At 34.3% G+C, this 22,133-nt stretch overlaps 1 protein-coding gene across 4 annotated transcripts in view; it reads right to left on the bottom strand.

Moving 5' to 3' along the window:
• Nucleotides 1-22,133, bottom strand: part of nmo (serine/threonine-protein kinase nemo) — a 362,063-nt gene that overhangs the window by 221,209 nt on the left and 118,721 nt on the right. For all 4 annotated transcript variants that reach the window (XR_016549577.1, XM_090406022.1, XM_090406024.1 and 1 more), the window contains exon 3: nt 15,904-15,959. Coding sequence is in view for 3 of the 4 variants with exons in the window: in XM_090406022.1 (XP_090262148.1) it covers nt 15,904-15,959 (56 nt within the window). In the remaining variant the exon portion in view is untranslated. The remainder of the gene's footprint in view (nt 1-15,903; nt 15,960-22,133) is intronic.

The following is a 22,133-nucleotide window of genomic DNA, read 5'->3' as shown; positions in this document are numbered from 1 at the left end:
CGTTGCTTGATTGAATAGTAACATGATAAATGAAATTAATTTTAAAAAGACGTGCCTCATGTGAGTGCAAAAAAATTGAATAACATGGGAACGGAAAGAATCTGAAACATGAATATTTTAATATACACTCTGTTTGGCCAACCGTTTTTTTTTTCCCTGCTTGTTCCCTTTAATCATAAAAGTACAATTTGAGGTTCTAAGCTGGCATGTTATTTCTTCGTTTTTGTTTTCATAAAAATCTTATTGGAGTTGCTTACTAACCCAGATCTAGATAATGTATAGTGTTCAGTATTGGTGATGCAAGAGACAGTTAAGAGAAAACCTGACTAGAACCAAATGACATTATTATGCTACATAAATACTTTATACACTAACAAGCATACTACAGAGCTTTACACACAATATTGTATTGTGTAAGCCATAAAATATTTAACTGTACTGATCTACTATGTTTGGCACATCCTCAACACGCACACACCAGAAAATGATATCCTATTGAAACATCTTGGATATCCAAATAAGAGGGCATTATTATAAAAAAGACAAAGCGAATTTGGAATCAAATCACCAAAAAATGTAATTTACATCCACAAGTCATCACCTTTAAAATTATAAAATGCAAAAGGACAAACCTCTCTTAGAATTGTTAAAATCATCTGCTGACAAACGATTTTAACTGATGCCTTGCGAAGTGTGATTTAGAACTATAAAAAATATCTTTACAGTTCTGAATTGGACACGGAAAAATTATTATTTTTTTTTTGTCCCCATATACAGAGCAACTTTTCCTAGCCCTCATTTGGTTCTTTGTCAATAAGATAGTGTCTTTCAAAATCTTAACAAAAGAAATACTGTTTTAACAAGCTTTCTTTTTGTTGTTGTTTTGTTACACGGTTACATTATAACTTGCAAGATATTACATTATTGCTTATATATCCTTCACCCAGGCATGAGCATGTGAAGTAAAATCATAACAGACTCCATATGGATGCAGATGACTTCACATCAAATTGCCCTAGTATCCCACACTGACAATACACTTACTTTGGGAAGTTTATATTGGCATGCATACACATCTGAAAGGAAGTATACTATGCATTATGAGATATGAGGGAAATCTGATGTGAAGTCATCTATCTCCAAATGCAAGTAGCCTATATGATGTTACTTTATATGTTCATACACCAGCAAAGGATAAAGGTAAGCATATAATACCTTAAACTTAATATAATTTCTTGTTAAGTATAAGGTATATTTTTTCTACAGTTCATCAAATCAACCCAGTCAATAGATAAGGCAGTGATACTATCAGATACTAACAAAATCACTGATACTATCAGTGATACTAACAAAAAATATCAATTAGCAGGGATTCATTAAATAAAATCTGTGAAATAAAACATATATACTGTGTTTAAATTAAGGGGATATTAAATCCCACATTGTTTTAAAACCGAATAAGAAACTCAAAGATTGGAATCAGAGAGTTTTATGCCGAATATTATTATTATTATTATTTGACACCTCCAGGGAGTTCAAAGACTCATCGAGGGAGAGTGTGCCAACAGCATCGAACGATTGGTCCCCTTCCAACTACTAACCGCGCTCAAACTTACTTAACTGAGCCATTAGTAGCAGAGGCTCTACCAATCGACCAACCTTTGCCAGCTATATAGTATAGTAAACTATAAAAGTCGGCGACTACTAGCGTGAGCTAATGCATGTAGTCCAAACTCGGGAAACTCGCAGCAAAGATGGTTAAGTTCTGATCTCTATTCTTGGTATTTTCCATAATGTAAAACACCAAGAATAGCGATCAGAACTTTACCATCTATGCTGCGAGTTGCCCGAGTTTGTACTACGTACTTGGACTGCGTGTATAACTCACGCTAGTAGTCGCCGATACTTTTATAGTTTACTATACTATATTCGGCATGAAACTCTCTGATTCCAATCTTTGAGTTTCTTATTCGGTTTTAAAACAATGTGTGATTTAATACCCCCCTTAATTTAAATAATGTTTATATCGCCGAAATGAAGCCTATTGGCTCTTTATATTTAAATTTAAATATATACTGTGTGTTATAGGTAATGTTACTACATTAACTAGGAAAACTAGGAAAAAATCTGTAGAAAATATAAAAAATAAGCAATAGCAGACACAGAACCAAATTATCGACATATTACGAAGTGCTATGTACCTCACTAACCCACTCAAACAAATACGACTTTCAAATGAAAAAAAGAACACTATCCTCAGAAGATTTTAGAGGCCTATGGAATACTGCCTTTGATGGGGGGAGTTCATTCTTTTTCTATTAAAAACATTTGACATGCTCATGCATGAAACTCTTCAAAACAAGGGTAACCTATTGGAATAGGTATGTCCCTAAAGTTAAAGTAACCGCAAAACAATCACAAATCCTGGATGAAAAGCACAAAATTACTCATAACCTGTGAGTGAGAGTCCAGTAGGTAGTGCTTCAATGTCCGCGCGGTTATCCTAGTGGCTATGCGCTTCGCAGCCATATGACTGGGGAAGGAGTGTCCCAGGTTCGATTCCCGTCGAAGACGTAAGGAATTTGAGGATCTTCCTCAGCCATAGCCAAGTTAGCCGGTCTTAGGCACAGGCAGTAGTTTTTTTTCCCCGCCAGTTTATCTGGTGTTTGCCGCAAGCAGGCAAACCAGCCCTGTGAACACACACGGATCTACAGCCATAATTATCTAATCCCCCATGAGGGGACTCAACTCGCCCCAATAGGGACGGGGGAGAAAAAGAGGGGAAACTCCATATGAATAAATAAATAAATAAGTGCTTCAATCCCATTTAACAATTATACGTGATATTAACCAGTAGTCATTTGATATGAATGCTACATATAATGTAGCATTAAGATTTTTTTTTGGTATTCAAACTAGATAAAATTCTTATCTCTTTTTGAACCTAAGGACATTGACGCTGCAAGTCTGAAATGGCAGAATAATTATCAAAATAATCAATCTAAAAACTACAGAAGAAGTATCCTTTCTTTCACAGTCACATGCTCTTCATCATTCATTATAATAAAATTAAGGAGCTGGTATACAAGAAGATCACACTCGGCAAAGAGGATTTATCAAAGATTTCAAAAGTCCGTTTTGACATCTGGCCCTTCAGAAATGTTCCAATGAATTACATGATTTTTATTATTATTATTATTATTTGATACCTCCAGGAAGTCCAAAGACTCATCGAGGAAGAGCACCTACTCTACAACTCTGTCTCCGCCACACAATCCACCAATTGACCACACTACACCAACGCCATCTACTGCCAACCATCCCCATTAGTATTTCCACAGACAATCACAAACATCCATGCCCATGGCGGGATTTGAACCCGCAGCCTTGTGGTTGGAGAGCAGATACGCTAACCACTCGGCCAGCCTGGCTGGCTCTTGTTGATTCTTCATTTACAGGACATATTTCTGCCTGATGTTATGCTGCTCTTTGCCTATCATGTAATACCAGCGATACCGCCTCGTTATTTTGTGTAGTAGAATAATTTTTACCTTCAAAAGAAGGTACTGTCATGTGCTGGCCTCTATCCCTTCCTATTGCTAACCTTACAGAAGCTTTTGAGCAATGTTCTCTAGATTCCTCTACTTTAAAAGTATAGTTTGGCTTAAATATGTTAACTACATTTTTCTTATTTGGCCATACAGCTGCCAAACTTTAAACAGCTTCCGTTGAATTTTATTGCTGCTTCTGCGTTGTGCTGGCAGGCGGATTCGCACACACATTATATGGCATGTTCGTTTCAATTCGCCAGTAGAATTTTATTTGAAGTTAGCCTCTGTGATCCGTCTTTAATGAAATCGAAAATTTTAAATGCAATTGAACAAACTTATTTTATGTAATTGAAAATTTAGATAAATGTTTAGACAATAGTTTTTAATCAGATACTGTGTAGAACAACATCTAGTTTTGAGTCTATACAGCATAGTTTGTGTAGGAGAGGACATAATTCATTAATTAGTGCCGTTTTTTTCCCAGCTGTCTCTAATTGCACTATTTGTTGACAAACATATTATATAGACTACAAATTTCTTTGTACCTTATTCAGTAATACAATAAAACGACTTGTTTTTCTTGCATCTGCAGTTTAGCGGCTATTGGGGGGGGGGGGGGGGCGTGTTGTTTACTGTGGTGAGCGAGTTACTATCATCCTGATGTGAATGTGTTTAAAGTTTTTTTCATGTGCGAGGTACATGCGAAACTTTTTAATTTCTTTTTTTGTAAAGTAAAATCAGGGCCTCATGGAGTCAAAGACTCACCTGGGAGGTCCTTTTATCACACACACATGCTGTGCTTTGAACACATTCAAACTCCCTGCAGACACCACACTCTCAGGCAAAGCATTCCAATCATTTACAACTCTGCATGAAAAAAACCTGCCTCTCACTCCCCTACTCACCCCTTCTTTATACAGTTTCCAGGGATGACCTCTGGTTCTCCCCCGATCTCCCACTATTTTCTGTAGAACTTCTCCAGCATCGACCCTATAACAACCCCTTACCAACTAGTCTCTATCATATCTCCCCTCTTCCTCCTGTCCACCAGATTCTGCAAACTGCATCTCCTCAATCTTTCCTCACACTCGACATTCCAGAGGTCAGAAACTACCTTAGTCAGTCACCTTTGGACCCTTTCCAACATCTCTTCATCCTTCTGAAAACCAGGTGACCAAATCTGGGCACAATAGTCCATGGCCTAATCAAAGCCTTATACAACAGAACAAGAATCTCCCTACTTCTACACGTCAATGTCCTCCACATCATTCCCAGAAGCCTTTGTGTTGTCTTCACAATTTTGGCTATGTCCCCCCTAAATTTCAGATCCTTATCCACTATCACCCCCAGATCTCTTATTTCTTCCACCTCCAACAATGTATCCTCACCAAGCATGAATTCTGCATCCCATCTTTGTTTTCCAAATTTTAAAACCTTACATTTTGCAACATTGAACTCATATCCCCATTTCCGTGCCCAATCACTCAATTTATTCAAGTCTTCCTGCAAGGCCACAACATCCTCACTACTCTTCATGGATCGTCCCAACTTTGCATCATCTGCAAACAACTGAATATCTCCATCCAATTATTTCACTAACATATCACCTATATCATTAACATACAAGTTAAACAGTAATGACCCTAAAACAGATCCCTGAGGCACTCCGCTAGTGACTTTCCTTTTCCTCAAACATGAGAGCAAGTTATATTCGAGTAAATATGGTATTATTATTTGTATGCTCCCCGAGGGAGTCCCAGAACTAATTGTGAGAGGACCATTTTAGTCACTCATGCCTATCATATCTCCCTTAAATACACTCAATGAAAACATACATAAGAAAACATCTTATGGCATTCCATTCCATATACAACTGCAAAAAAAGAATCTAGACGTCATGTTTTCTAGCCAGTTCCAGGAGATAACCTGCCTCCACTAGCCATAAGTTGTAAAATCTTACTTCTATATATATTGTAAGTTTCGTTTAATAAATTATGTTTCTATCATATCTCCTCTTATCTGTCTATTCCTGAAACTTTGAAAACCATGTTCCCTCAGTTTGTACTCATATGTGCAATTATGATAATAGGCAGATTATCATCTTAGTCACCCACCTCTGGTTCTTCACAATAATCCATATATCAAAGCCTTTTCAAGTAGATGAATAACTTATTTTTTCTTCTAAGTTAGTGTTCTTTTCAATGATTTAACCACTTTATCAATGTGGTGGCTGAACATTTACTCAATATATCCTTATAATCCACCCACCAAGTTTCTAGTTAACAAAATTCCATTGAATAACATTATACGTTCAATTTTCTTGTCCATAATATTACTTTTAGAAACATTAAACTGACACTCATTGACATCTGCTCCTAGAATTAATCTGTTCAAATTAGCCAGCAAGGATTCTATAATCAGATATGGCCCTCATTACTTGCTCAAAAAAAAAATAATAATAATCATGCACGCATGCACACAGGGTATTTCAAAAGGGTGTATACAACTTTGCAGGAGAACAGAGAATAACTCAGAAGACACACAAAAGCTGAATGAGTGTCATAATGTAGTGAAACAAATTTTTGGTAGCATAACTTTATTACGAAATGACAACATGAGATGGCGTGATGCGTCACGTTTGAAAATGGCAACATTCGAGGGTGCAGAGCAAGCACGTTGTGTGTTTTGGTTTGAGAAAATGAAGTCTGCAACACAAGTTCAGAGGAATTCTCACATACAATACAGCAAAGAACCTCCTAGTATGTGCAGGATCTACACATGGCACAAGACTTTTGTGGAAACAGAGGGTTCTGTGCATCATCCAAGGTCGTTGGGAAGATTGCATGCTGCCAATGCTGTTGTGAAAGAAGTTTGGGAAAGTTTCCAAAGAAGCCCTGGAAAATCAACTAGACAGGCATCTTCTCAAATTGGAATTCCATGTGTTACTGTGTAGCATGTTTTACAACAGCATCTACACTTAAGGCCCTATGAATTTACTCTTGTACAACATTTGAAAAAAGATGACAAGAAGATACGGCAGGATTTCTGTACAGAAATTACTAGCAGGATAGAACAAAATGAGAACTTTTTGGACACAATCGTTTTTAGTGACGAGTGCACTTTTTTATATAAGTGGGCAAGTAAACACAACTGCAGAATTTGGGGAAGTGAAAATCCACACGGCATCGTAGAACATGTTTGTGGCACTCCAAAACCTAATTTTTTGTGTCATAATCAAGAAAAAAGTGTATAACCCTTCTTTTTTCGGAGCTTACTGGTGGTGTGTATCTAGACATGCTACAAAAGTACCTACTACTAAATCAGAAAATGATGACCATGACGGATGTTTACATTTCTTGCAAAGATGGAGCACCTCTTCATTAACTGACAGACGTAAGGTCGTACCTCGACACCTGTTTTCCAGGCAGATGGATTGGTAGAGGGGGTGCCGAGTTTTTTTATACAGCTGTCTGAAGCAAAAGTGTTGTCTGTATCCCTTGAAATGGATAAAACCGAGCATCGTGCAGTTATAAAATTCTTTGTAAAAGAAGGTTTAAAGTCAAAAGAAATTCATTCAAAGTTCATAAAAGTTTATGGGAACTCATCTCCTTCATTTTTGACAATTAAGAAATAGGCTGTCGAGTTTAAATGTGGCCGTACTAGACTTGAATATGATCCACATGAAGGACGTCCAAAAAAGTGTAACAACACCAGAAATCATTGATCAAGTGCACGATATGGTATTGGATGACCGGTGAGTCAAAGTGCATGAAATTGCTGACACTATAGGCATTTCAAAAGAACGTGTAGGGTATGTTTTGCATGAAGAATTGCAAATGAAAAAGCTTTGTGCAAGATGGCTGCCACACTTGCTCACAGCAGATCAAAAACACACTCGCATGAAAATCTCTGAACACTGCTTGGAGTGTTTTAACAAGAATAAAACTGATTTTGTGCATCGATTTATTACTATGGATTCACCTTTACACACCAGAATCCAAACAGCAGTCAAAACAGTGGACAGAAGCCAAAGTCAGTTCCATCAGCAGGAAAGTTTATGGCATTGGTGTTTTGGGATGCTAAAGGCATTTTGTTTATTAATTATCTTGAAAAGGATAAAACAATAACCGGGCAATATTATTCAGATCTTTTAACCAGACTAGATGAAAGAATTCGTGAGAAAAGACCTGGTTTGCAGAAGGAAAAAAAAATCATCTTTCTTTCATCAGGACAATACACCTGCCCACAAAGGTGTTTTAGCAATTGGAAAATTAAGGGATTTGCACTATGAATTGTTGCAGTGGCGCACCCAGAGGGGGGGCACCCCCCCCCCAAAGAAAAGGAAAAAACACTAGAAAAATTTCCAAAAATCTTTTCCTAATTCAAATTCATTTTTTTTTTATTTATGTTGTGTGCTACTTATGAATTAGCGATCACTGCAGATACTCAGTTATAGGTCATATGCGATGTGTACTGTGTATTTGCAAAACGTCTACTCAACTCGGCCACCCCAAAGGTTAAATCCTGAGTGCACCACTGAATTGTTGGAACATCCACCCTATTCTGTAGCATTTTTCTTCGAATCAAGAGGTGACTGCAGTTGTAGAGGGGTATTTTGGAGATCTTATTGAGAACCACTACAGGGATGAGATAATGGCACTGGAATAAATGTATTAGTCTTAAGGGAGATTATGTTGAAAAATAAAAATAATTTTGAAATTATAAATTAGTTTTTTCATTGTTAGGCCGAGAATTTTTCATGCCACCCTCATATATATAATTTTTTTTAAATTTAATTTAATTTTATTTTTGAACAGAGGTCAGGCTAGTGTAAATGGTTAACAAAGCATTTAAATTTAACTTACTTGTGTATAGTGTCATGTTGCTTGTATCCTGTGCATATGTATGTTTTCCTGATGATGACCTCGATATGGAGGTTGAAAGGTCAAGCATTATTTTCTTTATTCTAAGTAAAGTACATACTACTCCAATCCATGTTTTTGTCTCCGTAAATTCTACACAATGAAGGATACTATGATGGTAGCACATAATCAAGTTTCTGTTACATGATAAAGTTTACATTGTAACTTCCTATAAACAATTTTCCTTCTAATTAATCTGTTATTTGTCAGGAGTCCAATATCGTCAGATCTTATGTTTCAGTGTTCTGAGGGGTTTCTAAGTACACCATGTCTTCCTCACTTATTTTGTTAACAGTTCCTCTTCCATTATGCTTAAGTGGCCATGCCATCTGAAACATTACCTCTAATTAAACATTCTTGAATGCTAACAATATGAAGTTCCTTCTGCATACCTTCAGTTGTCATATGATTCTGCCATTACCACCATCTGTTCATTTTCTAACTTAAAATTCTCAGAAGTTTCATCTATGTCTCAAGCCTTTGTTCAACTACTTTATTTACAAATTAATTCTCAAATTTTCTTCTTCTTCTCAAGGATTAGCTATTTGCCTGTTCTGGGCTTCAGTCCTCTTTCCATCATGCAAATAGTCTTCCTCTCTCTCTCTCTCTTTCCCTTTGGCCTACATTTATCCACTTCTTTTGATAGGCAATATCTTCCCATTTCTCCCATTTCAGGTTATAATATGCCTTGATCTTTTCATTTACATTGTAAATATCTAGCTCTCTTCTGGTGTTCATTTTTCAGATTTTGTGCATCTTTTAATTGCATTTTAAAATCTAATTTCTGCACCTTGTATTTTGCTTTCATCTTTGTTTTTAACACTCCATATTTCTGAACCATATAATAAAGTGTCATTACTTCATAAAATTTAAGTTGTTTCTTCTCTTGTTTTTTTTTTATTCTGTGTCCTTTTATTCCACAGATATTCTAAAATTTCTGTATTTATTTTTTCATCTATATCTTTACCGTTCATCTTAAACAATTAAACTGTGTCACCTGTTCTGTTATTTTATTTTCCATAACTAATAATTTTGATCTTATTCACTGAAATTTATCAACAGGTTTGGGAGAAAATATACTGGCCTAGAGAATGGAAAACATCAGTATTCATCCAAATTAAAAAAAAAAAAAAAAAATCAAATTCCAGAAATTGTGAGAATTATAAAACTATTGCTTTAATTTCACATGCAAGTAAAGTTATACAAAGACTAGAACCATGTGTGAATAGAGAAATGCCACAAGAATAGGCAGGCTTTAAGATAGGTAGAGCAACTAGAGACCAAATAGCAAACACGAGATGGGTTATAGAAAGAACAAGAGAATTTCAGAAGGAAATATTCATCTGTTTTATTGATTATAAGAAAGTCTTAATTGAATGGATCACAACTGACTGTGGATTGTAATGAGATCAATGGGAACACACCTGAGCATCTAATTCTCTTGATAAGAGCTATATGACAAACAAGAAGCTTTAGTAGAAACAGACAGTGTTCGAGTGGAAAAAGGGATGCGGCATGGTTGTATACTGTCTCCCTATCTTTTTAATATTTATAGTGAATATATTATGAGAATGACTAACTTAGACCTAGATCTAGCTGGAATTACTGAAGCTTCTGGGAATTAATATATAAAATTCTTGATCTCATTTTTGTTTTCCAAATTTTAAGCCCTCACATTTCACGACAGTGAACTGTAATTCCAACTCCCATGCCCATTCAGTCTTTGAATCTTCTTGTAAGGCCACACATCTGCTATACTCCTCATAGTTCTTTCCAACTTTGCATCATCTGCAAACAACTGAATATCTGCATTCAACTGTTCCCCAATATCATTAAGAACAGATCCATCATAGGAAAGTCACTAGTGACTTTCCTATTCTGGGATATTACTTCCCTATACACAACTTGCTGATATTTATCAGATAGCCAATCTCTTAGGTTATCTTTCTTACATTTTTCTTAAAATATTTTCTCAGTGCTCCTGCTGGCTTACTTGTTAGGATCTTTTGATACAATTTCTTTTTTTTCTAGGACTTTTTCTTCAAAAAGAAGAAATCCAGATTTTTCTATCCTTGCAAACAACCTCTTGCCTCTATATGAATTAATCAATATTTTTTTTCAGACTTTGTCACTGAGCCTCCAAGGTTTGTTTCTTGTTTTTAAATTATCATTTTTTCTTCAATAATATTCTTCCTTTCAATCCAATATCAAAATTAATTGATGATCATTCTTCTTTATACTCTTATATCCTGAACAATAACAGAGCTAGGAAGACTTTTCTTATGTCTTCTTTCTATGTGAATTTGTGCACATGTTAATTTTGAAACATTGTATTAGTCAACACTTGTTGATGTACTGAAGAGAACTCCAGCAGGTACTTACTTACCATTATTATTATCTTTGTCCTATTCTCCAAATTTTCCCAAAACTTTTCTGAATATCTGGTATTCATTTCCTAATCTGCTATTGAAATCTACAAAAAGAATCTTTTATTTTATGCAAGTTGCTTTCCTAACTAAAATTTCCTCTACCTTAGTAAAACCTTCTGTGGGACCACAGACACAGATAAGTTTCATTATCCAATTCTCCGTTGTGAAAATTTCCTACATCACTTGATACTGTTATTCAAGACCTTTAATAACTTAATTTTTTGAAATGTATTTTATTATATTCAATGATCTAAAAGTGCAACTGTATACCTCTTGTTTTAATATATTTGTTCATCATTCAGAAATAAAAACTTCACAAAGTTTTTATTTCTTTATTATATTCAATGATCTAAAAGTGCAACTGTATACCTCTTGTTTTAATATATTTGTTCATCATTCAGAAATAAAAACTTCGCAAAGTTTTTATTTCTGAATATCAGTTGTGCCTGATACCAATTCACCATTCAAGTGCCATATCTTCTATCTAGGAGGTTGACCACTGTGATGTGACTTGTGGTGAACTATGGGCATTATGCGTGGTGAGGGCCCTATCTCTTCCACATATTATCATAAGTATCCATGGCTGTAAATCTGCACATGTTTACAGGACTGGATTGCCTGTTCTGGGGGATAAAAAATCTGAGTTTCTGGGTGAAAAAATGGATGGTCATGGATGGGAATCGAAACCAAGGTATTTCTAAACAAAGGCTTCATTCTATGCGACTGAGCAACAGAGGATCTAATACCAATTATACCTCATTAATAGTTGAAACAAAGAGCCTAGGCAAGAAGATATTTAGTGCACAAACGTTTGCTTGCTGAAGCCCAAGCTTGAACAAATAAAAACCATAATTTACTATCCTTCCAAGATGAAAACATTCTGTTTTGTGTTTCATTGTGTTTCATCTTGGAAGGAAAGTAAATTATGTAACGTGTACAAAAGTACAAGTTCTACTTTTGTTGTACACGTTAACTATAGTGCAAAATGAGTAATTCATAATACAAAATTGAAATGCAAAATAAAATTAAAACAAAATATTGAATTTATTTCTGACTACAATAGTATAAATCACAGCAAATGTCAAAAAGGCATCTGTCATACACAGAGTGGTTGTCACTGTGTATGATAAATTATCAACCACACTGAACCAGTATTTACATGTTTACAAATCAATACATACATACATATGAAGCATAAATTATTTGATATGCTGTTCGGGTAGTTACACATGAAAGCATTTCATAAGTGATAAGATACTTGCTAAATTAACTTAAAATGCACTTAATCATTAAATGAGGAATTAGCTTGTTTAACTTATGTAAATGTTTAATTATTTAAACATTAAGATTTATTTTTATTATTTTACCATTATTTCATGAGACTGTCCATGAAGTATCCAATTCCAACTATGTAGTCACTTATTATCTTTGTGTACTATGGCACATGAGGCTAAGATCTGTTTCTTCCAGATACCTCTGTCTTGTTCCACTAATTCTGCTTCTCATCATCTCTCCCAACCAGCCATTCCTCTTTCCTTTTCTGGCATTGTCTGCCAAATTAGTTTAAGCCTTACCTGTTTCCATACTCCATCACCTGTCTATCTACAATTATTTAATACACATAGACCAGCCCACTCTGATTTCTTGCACATCTATGGTAGCGGTTTCTTTTATATTCACAAGTGTAAGCTGAATGGCATGTGACTGTGCATGCAACTGACTGCAATGAAGCAGGATCTAATTGGAGATAGTAATGGAAGGAAATACAGCAACACAACCAACAGATGTATCAGATCTTGAACCATCAATCTCCAATTAGATCCCGCTTCATTGCAAACCACTACCAAAAGTGTGTAATTTATACAGACTCTCAAGTTCTTTACAGGCTATTTCTTCTCCTGTGTATAATCCACATCCAGTGCTTTGTGAGGTTTTATAACTGTTGTACAAAATGAAGACCCTTAATTTTGATGTTTGGTTGTGCTGGATTCTCAATCCACATTGGAATTAAGAGAAATAAGACTACAGATGCACCTGCTAGATTAGTTCATACTTTTTTGACATACTGTTTGACAGTATATACCATATACAGACTACAGATACTTTATAAGATCAAAGCTAATTGCCCAGTGGCACTCATCATGCCAGGAAGAACTGACAAATTGCATAAGGTTATGCCTGAAATTAAGCACTGGCAGTCTAGTCAACATACAAAACAGAAGAGAGGAAGTTGTTCTTGTTAGGTTGTGCATAGGTCATAGTCATTTTTACACATTCTTATTTACTGAGGACTGATGACCCATGTATGTATAAAAAATGCAACATGCATCTCATTATTTGTTGCATTTTTTGGTAGAGAAAAAAATTCTCACACTTCATGCAAGACAGCAATGAAATTTTTACTTGGCTGGCCAAGCCATATATGCTCAGGCAGTTGTCATCAGACTTAAACAAATTGCATGCCATTTTTAACATTTTACAAAAAATTTATACAAACATGTTTGATTGTAAATTCTATTTATATGTAGATATAGACACTTGTGAATATAAAAAAAAACATTACCAAAAGTGTGTAATTTATACAGACTCATGAGTTCTTTACAACTATCTTATGTAAAATTCTTAACTTCATATACTGCATATTAATCAATTTTAATTTCTTTGTGGCATTTCCTGTTCAATTTAAGAAAACTTTTGTTCTAATCATATTTATTTTAAGACCATGCTTTTCCGCTGTCTTTTATGCAGTGCTTCTGATTTTGCTTGAATATCATTGTATTTTGAAGACTGTCAAACTTATTTAATTTTTTGTGCATACATATGATTTACTGATTTATCTCTTTATGACTATTAATACCTTGTGCACTGCTGTAACCTTTGATATGGTGAAGTATGACCTTTGCTGTTCTTGTGCCAGTAAGCCATAAATCAATCAACCAATTACTTATTTCCTTTTTTCTTCCAGGATCCATGTTAAATCTACTCTTGGAATCTCTCTGGTGTCCATTTTCAGTACATATCCAATCCACTTCCATCTGTGTTTTCTTTATTATTTTTTATTTTGCTGGTGATACTGCTTTGCTCAGTCTGTTTATATAATTAATTGTTTATTATACATTGGAGCCAAAATATTTTTAATATTTTACACACACACTTTGTTTGAAAGCTATTTAATTTATCCTCTTGGGTTTTTTTTGGTCAATTTCCATGTCTCTGACCCACATAATAATACAGCCTTGTTTCTGTCAATCTTTGCAATATATTTTCTTTTTCCCAAATTAAATTTACCAGTTTATGTATATGTGTAGTTACTTCCACCATACTGAATAAGTTCAGCTATTTTTTTGTCAGAATCTGGTGCTTTTTTGTCTTTAAGCTGCTTTACATTTTCTTCTACTTTGGCTGGTGAAGGTTTAAATATTTCTGGGTGACAAATATGATACGTATTCTGTTTAAAAGTCTCAACAGGCTCATCACAGTTTTGTTAAAGTACCCTCTGCACCTGTTCACTATTTCATCTCTGTTGTATGCTGGTGTATGTCCATTACTAGTGTTATCTTCATATGTGGAGCTGTATTTTGATCCCTAATTTCACAGAAAAATTTTCTAGCATTATTTAATGTAAAATATTTCTGGATTTCTTCAATCTGTTCATGTAAAAATTTTATTTTCTGTTGTATGATTATTTTATTGGGTTTCTTGCTGCTCTCTTTGTATCTCTTACTGACATGAATATCAGCTGGGTTGTTAAGCCAAATGCTTCTGTTTTCTTTACTGCCCATTCATATTCTTTATCAAACTATTTTTTATGATGCATTTTACTTTGAATTATTATTCTTATTATTTGATGCCTCCAGGGAGTCCAAAGACTCATCAAGGGAGGGCACCTGCTCTACAACTCTGTCTCCACCTACTGACCGCAACTACACCAATGCCATCTGCCCTGACTACCACCACTAGTTTTTCCCACAGACAATCACAAACATCCATGCCCATGGTGGGACTTGAACCTATAGCCTTTTTTTTGGCTGGAGAGCAGATATGCTAACCACTCAGCCAGCCAGGCCGGCACTGCAGAAAACTCAATTCCAATCGAGTTTTCTGCTGCTGCTGCTTTCATTCTATCCTTAATATAATTCCTAAAGTTTGTAATGTTTTTATTATCTTCTAGTTGCATATTTCTTGATTTTTGTTTTAATTCACTCTTATATTTTCTTCTCTCTTCTGCCATATCTATTTTGTTAATATTGTACCTCAGATGATTTGATGTGCTGAAAATATTTACTGTTTATTTTAACCTCCAGAATAGCACCAATTAGAAAATGGTCACTTTGGCTCACCAACTGTAGTGATACCAATGTACTACAGGTTTACAACTTTTCTTTGATGGGAGTCACATTTATAAAAATGTAATGCTATTAAAAGTATGTTCATTGCTGGTTTCATGTGTTTTTGAGAAGAAAAGTGGGGCACTTAGAGATAAACTGTCTGAGCAAAAAAAGTATCACCAAAAAAAAAAAAGGAAGTGGACTGGATTTTTTAACAAAACAAATACTACAGCCCTTGTGGACTAAATTGGTGCTGAATTTAAAAAGAATCACTGGCAATCAAGCCACATGCTGACAATCACACCACTGGCTAGACAAAACTGATATGTTTTACTCCAAATCTCTTTATTTCCACCTCACCTTATGTACTTAAGATTGTCTCTATTCATTCTAACTATTTCCTTTCTTCCCCTTATCTTTATTCTCATCCTTTATTTATTTTTTCCTATTTATTAATGATTTTATAATATGCATAAACATAACATCAAAATGTTCAATGATGCCAACTCCCACCATCATCTAGCTATTCTCTTGACAGTCACAACACTGATATTATATGTCAATAATTAACAAAACCAATAACAATGTCATATTGCAGGATTTCAAACATAATAAACTGGTATTAATGTAAATAACTGTAATCTCTATCTCATACAGTGGAAGTAAAGGATACATTTCTTGGAAGAAGTCTATATGTGGGGGCTGTAAAATGTCTAAGGCAGACAAAACCTGTAAAGAATTAAAGGAAGATATAAGTGCACATTATAATTAATATAAAAACTTAAGATTATAATTTAACTATAAATAATATGACTATAACTTCACTTAAAACTTTTAGGCCTAAAAATGGAAATGCAGATATTTTTTTCTTTCAGATTGCTCTATCTTGGCTGGATTTTTAAAACAAACATTTGTCCATGAGCAAACTAACTGGGTATTCACATTCCTCAAAGGAAAGGCCAAGTGGTGCCTGATAACACAGAGAAGTAGATGCATTTCATTTCCCAGCATAAAGCCTGCTCTGGTTACTAGAAGCATTAAGTGATATACAGCCATGTTTGGACTTCCAAATCAACTTCCTTCTCTCCATTTCTTCTTGCATCCAGTACATGTAATGCTTTCAGAGTTATAACAGACATCACAAAAAGTTCCCGCATTCCTTCTTTTAGAGGAAATGCTTAATTATTATCTTCTTGTATCTCCTTCAATTCTTAACTCTTGACTTACAATTCAAGGTATAGACTATGTCTTGATATGATCATGTTGGAGGCTTAATGGAATATATACAGCACACTTGGAGAGGATTAAAACTGATTTTGATGCTTCCAATATTTCATCTCAGTCACTGAGACATCTTCAGATATTACAAAAAACTAATGTAACACACACTCGAATACAACACAATACAAAGTGAAGCACGTGGGTGACGCTAAATTCCTATCTAGGTGGTGCATCCTCTATGGGCGTTCATAGGTGGCATCTCTGATTAATTAATGTTTTCCAAATTTTGGGAAGTTTTATGCAACTGTATTTATTTGAATTTGGTTGATTTCTGAGTGCCACTACAGATTCTAAAAATAGTCTTTCTTTTTTGAATTTACTATGGTTTAAATGCTAAAGTAGGCTCAGAAAAGATCTCTTCCTGCATGGGAAACCAGGGCCCAGGACATAGAAATCCAAAAGGAGAAAGATTAATACAGTTCTGTGAAGAAAACAATCTGGTAATAGCAAATACTTTATTTAGCCACCCTCGTAGAAGACTTTACACATGGAAAAGTCCCGAAGACAGCTGTAGGAATCAGATTGACTATATAATGATTAAAAAAAAAAAGATTCTGGAATAACACCTTACAAACAAAACATACCCCAGGGGCTGATATTGGATCAGACCACAACCCTGTGGTCATTAAAGCAGCAATAAAATTAAGGAAAACAATGAAACCACTAAACATAGAAAAATATGATCTTGGCTCCCTTAAAAATCAAGAAATAAGAGATAAATTTTTAAAAGAACTGGCACAATCCACTGCTGTTAATGTTCCTGATTCCACCAAGTATCCTTACCCTAAAGATGAGATTGAGGATAGATGACAGAAATTTAAAGAGAGCATAAAAATGGCAGTAAAACAAACAATTCCCAAATTTGAGAAGTAAATGAGTAAATCCTGGATGAATGACAAGAAACTGAAAATGATGGAGGAAAGAAAGAAACACAAAAATCTTCCTGAATACAAGAACTTAAACAAGGAGATCAGGAAAGAATTTAGGATTGCAAAAGAACTATGGCTCAACAACAAATGCAAGGAAATTGAACTTCTGGACAAAAAGCACAAAACCAGAGAACTTCATGAAAAAAGTTAGGGAGCTAACTAACAAATCTTGCAAAAGGGTAGGCTCTCATTGCATTGAAGATACCAGTGGAAACATCCTAATGGAGAAAGACATTAGGTTGTTTCCTAAATTTCTGATGCATTTGATTAGTTGTTCATGTTGTATATTGTCAAAGGCCTTTGTGTAGTCAATAAAACATAACTAGACTTCTTTCTGCTTCTTCAGATATCTTTCTATAATAGTTCTAATGTTGAAGAGTCCTTCTCTAGTTCCTTTATTTTTCTGGAAACCAGATTGTGTTTCATTAATTTAACAGATATAACTGATAGAGTATTCAAAGGAACTCTACAATCATGATAGAGTAGATAAGCCATGCAAGAAGATTTGGAGGGGGTCTACTATTCTTACCTGGGAAGTAACAAATGCATTAGGAAACTGAAACTAGGAAAAGCTCCAGGAATGGATGGAATTATGGCAGAATATCTAAAGGCTTTAGATGATAAGGCTATAAAATCATTGACTGACATATGTAACAAAATATACGAAACTGGACACCTGCCAAAAGATTTTAAGCACTCAACATTCCTACCAATGCCTAAAAAATTGAAGACAATCAAATGTGAAGAATACAGAACAGTCAGTCAGATAGCAAAAGCTATGTTATATATCATCTTAGAAAGAAATAAACATAAAACTAAAATGGAAATTAATGAAACACAATCTGGTTTTCAGAAAAATAAAGGAACTAGAGAAGGACTCTTCAACATTAGAACTATTATAGAAAGATATCTGAAGAAGCAGAAAGAAGTCTAGTTATGTTTTATTGACTACACAAAGGCCTTTGACAATATACAACATGAACAACTAATCAAATGCATCAGAAATTTAGGAGTATATGGTAAAGATACCAGATTACTGATAAATCTATATTGGGAACAAACTGCCTCAATAAGAATATCAGGAGAAACTCGGAGGAATTCCCAGTAAAGAAGGGTGTCAGACAAGGCTGTGTTCTTTCTCCTATATTGTTTAACCTCTATACTGAAAATATCTTCCAGCAATTAGAAGAATTTAAAGAAGTCAGCATAGGAGGCAGGAATATAAACAATTTAAGATATGCAGATGATAAAGTACTGCTAGCTGAAAATAACAAAGATCTTCAAAACCTACTAGAAGAGATGCTGAAGCTATGTGAAAAATATGGACTTAATTTCAACTTCAAAAAAACCAAAACTATGCTGGTAACAAGAGAAAAGGGGAAAATACCCGATATAAATATTAAGATCAGAGGAAATACTTTAGATCAAGTAGAGAGTTATATATTTGGGTCAACTAATTACAGAGAATGGAAAGTGTGATAAGGAAATATTAAGAAGAATAGAAATTGCTAGATCAACCTTCATTAGCGTGAAAAACATTCTGACTTCAAGAGAAATTCACACAAAAACAAGAATTAGGCTTTCCAAACTTTCAAAATATTGTGAAAATAAACTAAAAGCCTTTGAGATGTGGATCCTCAGAAGAATTCTTAGAGTCCCATGGACTGCCAAAAAAAACTAATTTAGAAATATCAGAGATGATTGGAGAAGATAGGAATCTGTTGAAAACCATTAAGAAATGGAAAACCATCTACGTTGGTCACATACTAAGGCATGAATCCCTACAAAAAATACTTCTAGAAGGAATGATACAAGGAAAAGAAGAAGAGGAAGATAAAGAACAGATTGGATGGGAAATATTAAGGACTGGACCTTTTTGTCCTATGAAGAATGCAAAAGAGAAGCACAAAATCGTACATGGTGAAAGCTCATGGTAGTCAACCACCTGGAAGGAGATGACATCTGACAAGACAAGTGGATGGTTGCTGATCTATCTGTCTGTCCAAAGTCAACCAGCTTGCAGGAACAGGGTACTTTATAAACTCCAAGCACTGAGAGAGGAGGGAGCAGATCTTTGGTAGAATGGATAAGGGTAGCAAGTTTATGGTGGGGCTTAAATGCTATCTGGAGGTTATACCTTTTTAAGGACCTGGCTTTTTTTTTTTTTTGACGTGCCATGGATGTAGAGTATGGTGATGGCATTTCTGAAATCCTTCTGAAGAGATGGCTGGGGAATGGGGGGGGGGCTGATTTTTTTTTTTTTTTTTAATTCTGTAATCACTATAGCCACTGGAAAAGAAGGTGTTGTGTATGCAGTTGAATTCAGTTGAAAGGGCAGTTGCACTGGAACAAAGACTGTGGGCTCTCTTGGTTAGTTTTAATAATGCCATAATGTTGGAGGGGTAGTGGTGGGAGAGTTTGTGACTATATACTGTATATAGAAAACCTACTCACACAGGCAGATACATTCACAAACTCTCCTGCCACCACCCATGATGTCCTCACAGCACTTAAGCCTCAACAAACATATTGATATGATCTATTTACACTATATAATTGCAGTGTTTTCTCTTGGCACCTGCTTTTTTCCATATCTAAAAAACTTAAAATATAGATCCTTTTTATATTCCCATGATTTCTCAAATATTTGTTTTAAAGTTAAAAATCTGATCCTGATAATCTCCATTTGACCTGAACCCAGCTTGTTCTTCTCCAATTTTTCTTAACCTTTTCTCAAGTATACTTGAATAAATCTTATCAGGAACACTCTGCAGAAAAATTCCTCTGTGATTCTCACATGCAGTTTTATTTCCCTTTTAACAGATGAATACTAAGTAAGCTATGCCAATCATCAGAAATTCAATCTTCTGAATTATGAGTGTAGCCACTGTAAAACTTTTATACCTTGAGCATTTCTGGTTGAATATCATCTACTCAGCTACTTTGTCCATTTCAGGTTTCTGATGAGTTGTGTCCTACCTCAAGTATTGATGATATTATTATTATTATTATTTGTCACCTACAGATTGTATTCCTGATTAAATTATTATCATCATCATCATCATCAGAATCATAATATCATTAACAATAATAATATTAATAAATATAATATAGCAAAAATAATATAAACAGAAACTTCTGTGATCAACAAGCTCCTTGTTGATCACAAAATGAAATTTCAGCCACCCAAAAACATTTGCCTAAAGCTAGAGAACTATCACTGGACAGAGTTTAATAACTGCACTCCATTTACAGGCCACCAGATGAAAATCCTAAACTATTCCCAGAGGAATTAGAAACCTGACTAATAAAAATAAACAACAACTTTAATCAGCCTATAATTATAGCATGAGGCATGGATGTAGAGAACATTAACTAAACACTGAATCAAGATATTATATATTAACTTTAGTATGTTTACTAGATATATTATCCAAATTTGGCTTAACAGCAAGCAACCATTTTATCTGATACCAGAGAGGAAATGATAAATGAAAACATAGCACAATCCTGTATAGACCATATTAATGTTCATGTTACAGAAAACAGACTTTTATCCAAAACTATTAAAGCAAAACAAGTAAACCCCTACTTTACATCATGACACATCCCAGTACTGGGAAAACAAAACTCAAACTCCTTACTCATCTCAAATCACTTTAAAAATAAAAAAGTAACAGATGATAGCATTGTTAATGAAGAAATTAGGAAACCCTGATGGCATCTTATAATGCAATCCAGTAATCTGGAAGAACTGTGCTCTTTCATCAAATCGATGTGTGGTATTTACAAGAAAACTACCCAAAAAATAAGAATTAGAACTATCAGGGATTCATGTCCATGGCTAAACAATGATATATTACTTAAAATATACAAGAAAAGACCCTTGATGACACCAGCTAAAAAGAAATCCATGTAACCAGAGCTTAAAAAAAGAAAATATACAAAATACAGAAACAAACTCCAATCAAAAATATGCAGAATTAAATGTAATTATTACAGTAATAAAATTAAATTAATTGAATTCCTTCTATAAATATACTTGGGCAGCAAGAGGATGAAAATCAATATTAGATTACTTCATATTAAATGAAAAGACATCAAAATTTTCACTAGATGTTAGAGTTCACAGAGGATATGAAATAAGCAGTGACCACTTCCTTGTTAAAATAAAATTAAGATTACCACCTAAATGGCTACAAGTAACAAGAACAGAAAGAAAAATTGAAACATTTGTTTATAAAACTAGACTATTGAATGACACAAATGTACAATGGCTATATGAACAAAGAATTAACCAATATCTAGACAAAATAAAACAAAATGAAGAAATAGAAATAGAATGGCTTAATATAAAAATGATACTAAATGCAGCAGCTAAGGAAAGCTTAGGAAAGACCAAAAAATTCAATAAAAGGAAAAAACTGAAGATCTGGGATGATACAATGAAAGAAATAATCAAAAAGAAAAAAGAAGTCTATCACAAATGGTTAAGCAGTGAAAGATTAGAAGATGAAATAGAATATAAAAGAATAAAAGCCATAGCTAAAAGAGAAGTCAGAAAAAGACATAGAAAATCATGGAACAAATTTGTTTCTAATTTAGAACATGATTTATATAAAATAAGACCCAATGTATATAAAATTTTGAAACACTTAAATGCAGATACCAAAGAAAACATAAAATTAAACAC

The sequence above is a fragment of the Typopeltis vanoorti genome, chromosome 16 (genome assembly GCF_054136105.1).
Source record: "Typopeltis vanoorti isolate ZY-2024b chromosome 16, IOZ_Tvanoo_1.0, whole genome shotgun sequence".
NCBI lineage: Eukaryota > Metazoa > Arthropoda > Arachnida > Uropygi > Thelyphonidae > Typopeltis > Typopeltis vanoorti.
Note: the sequence above shows the minus strand (reverse complement) of the source record. Positions and strands in the feature narration are given on the sequence as shown.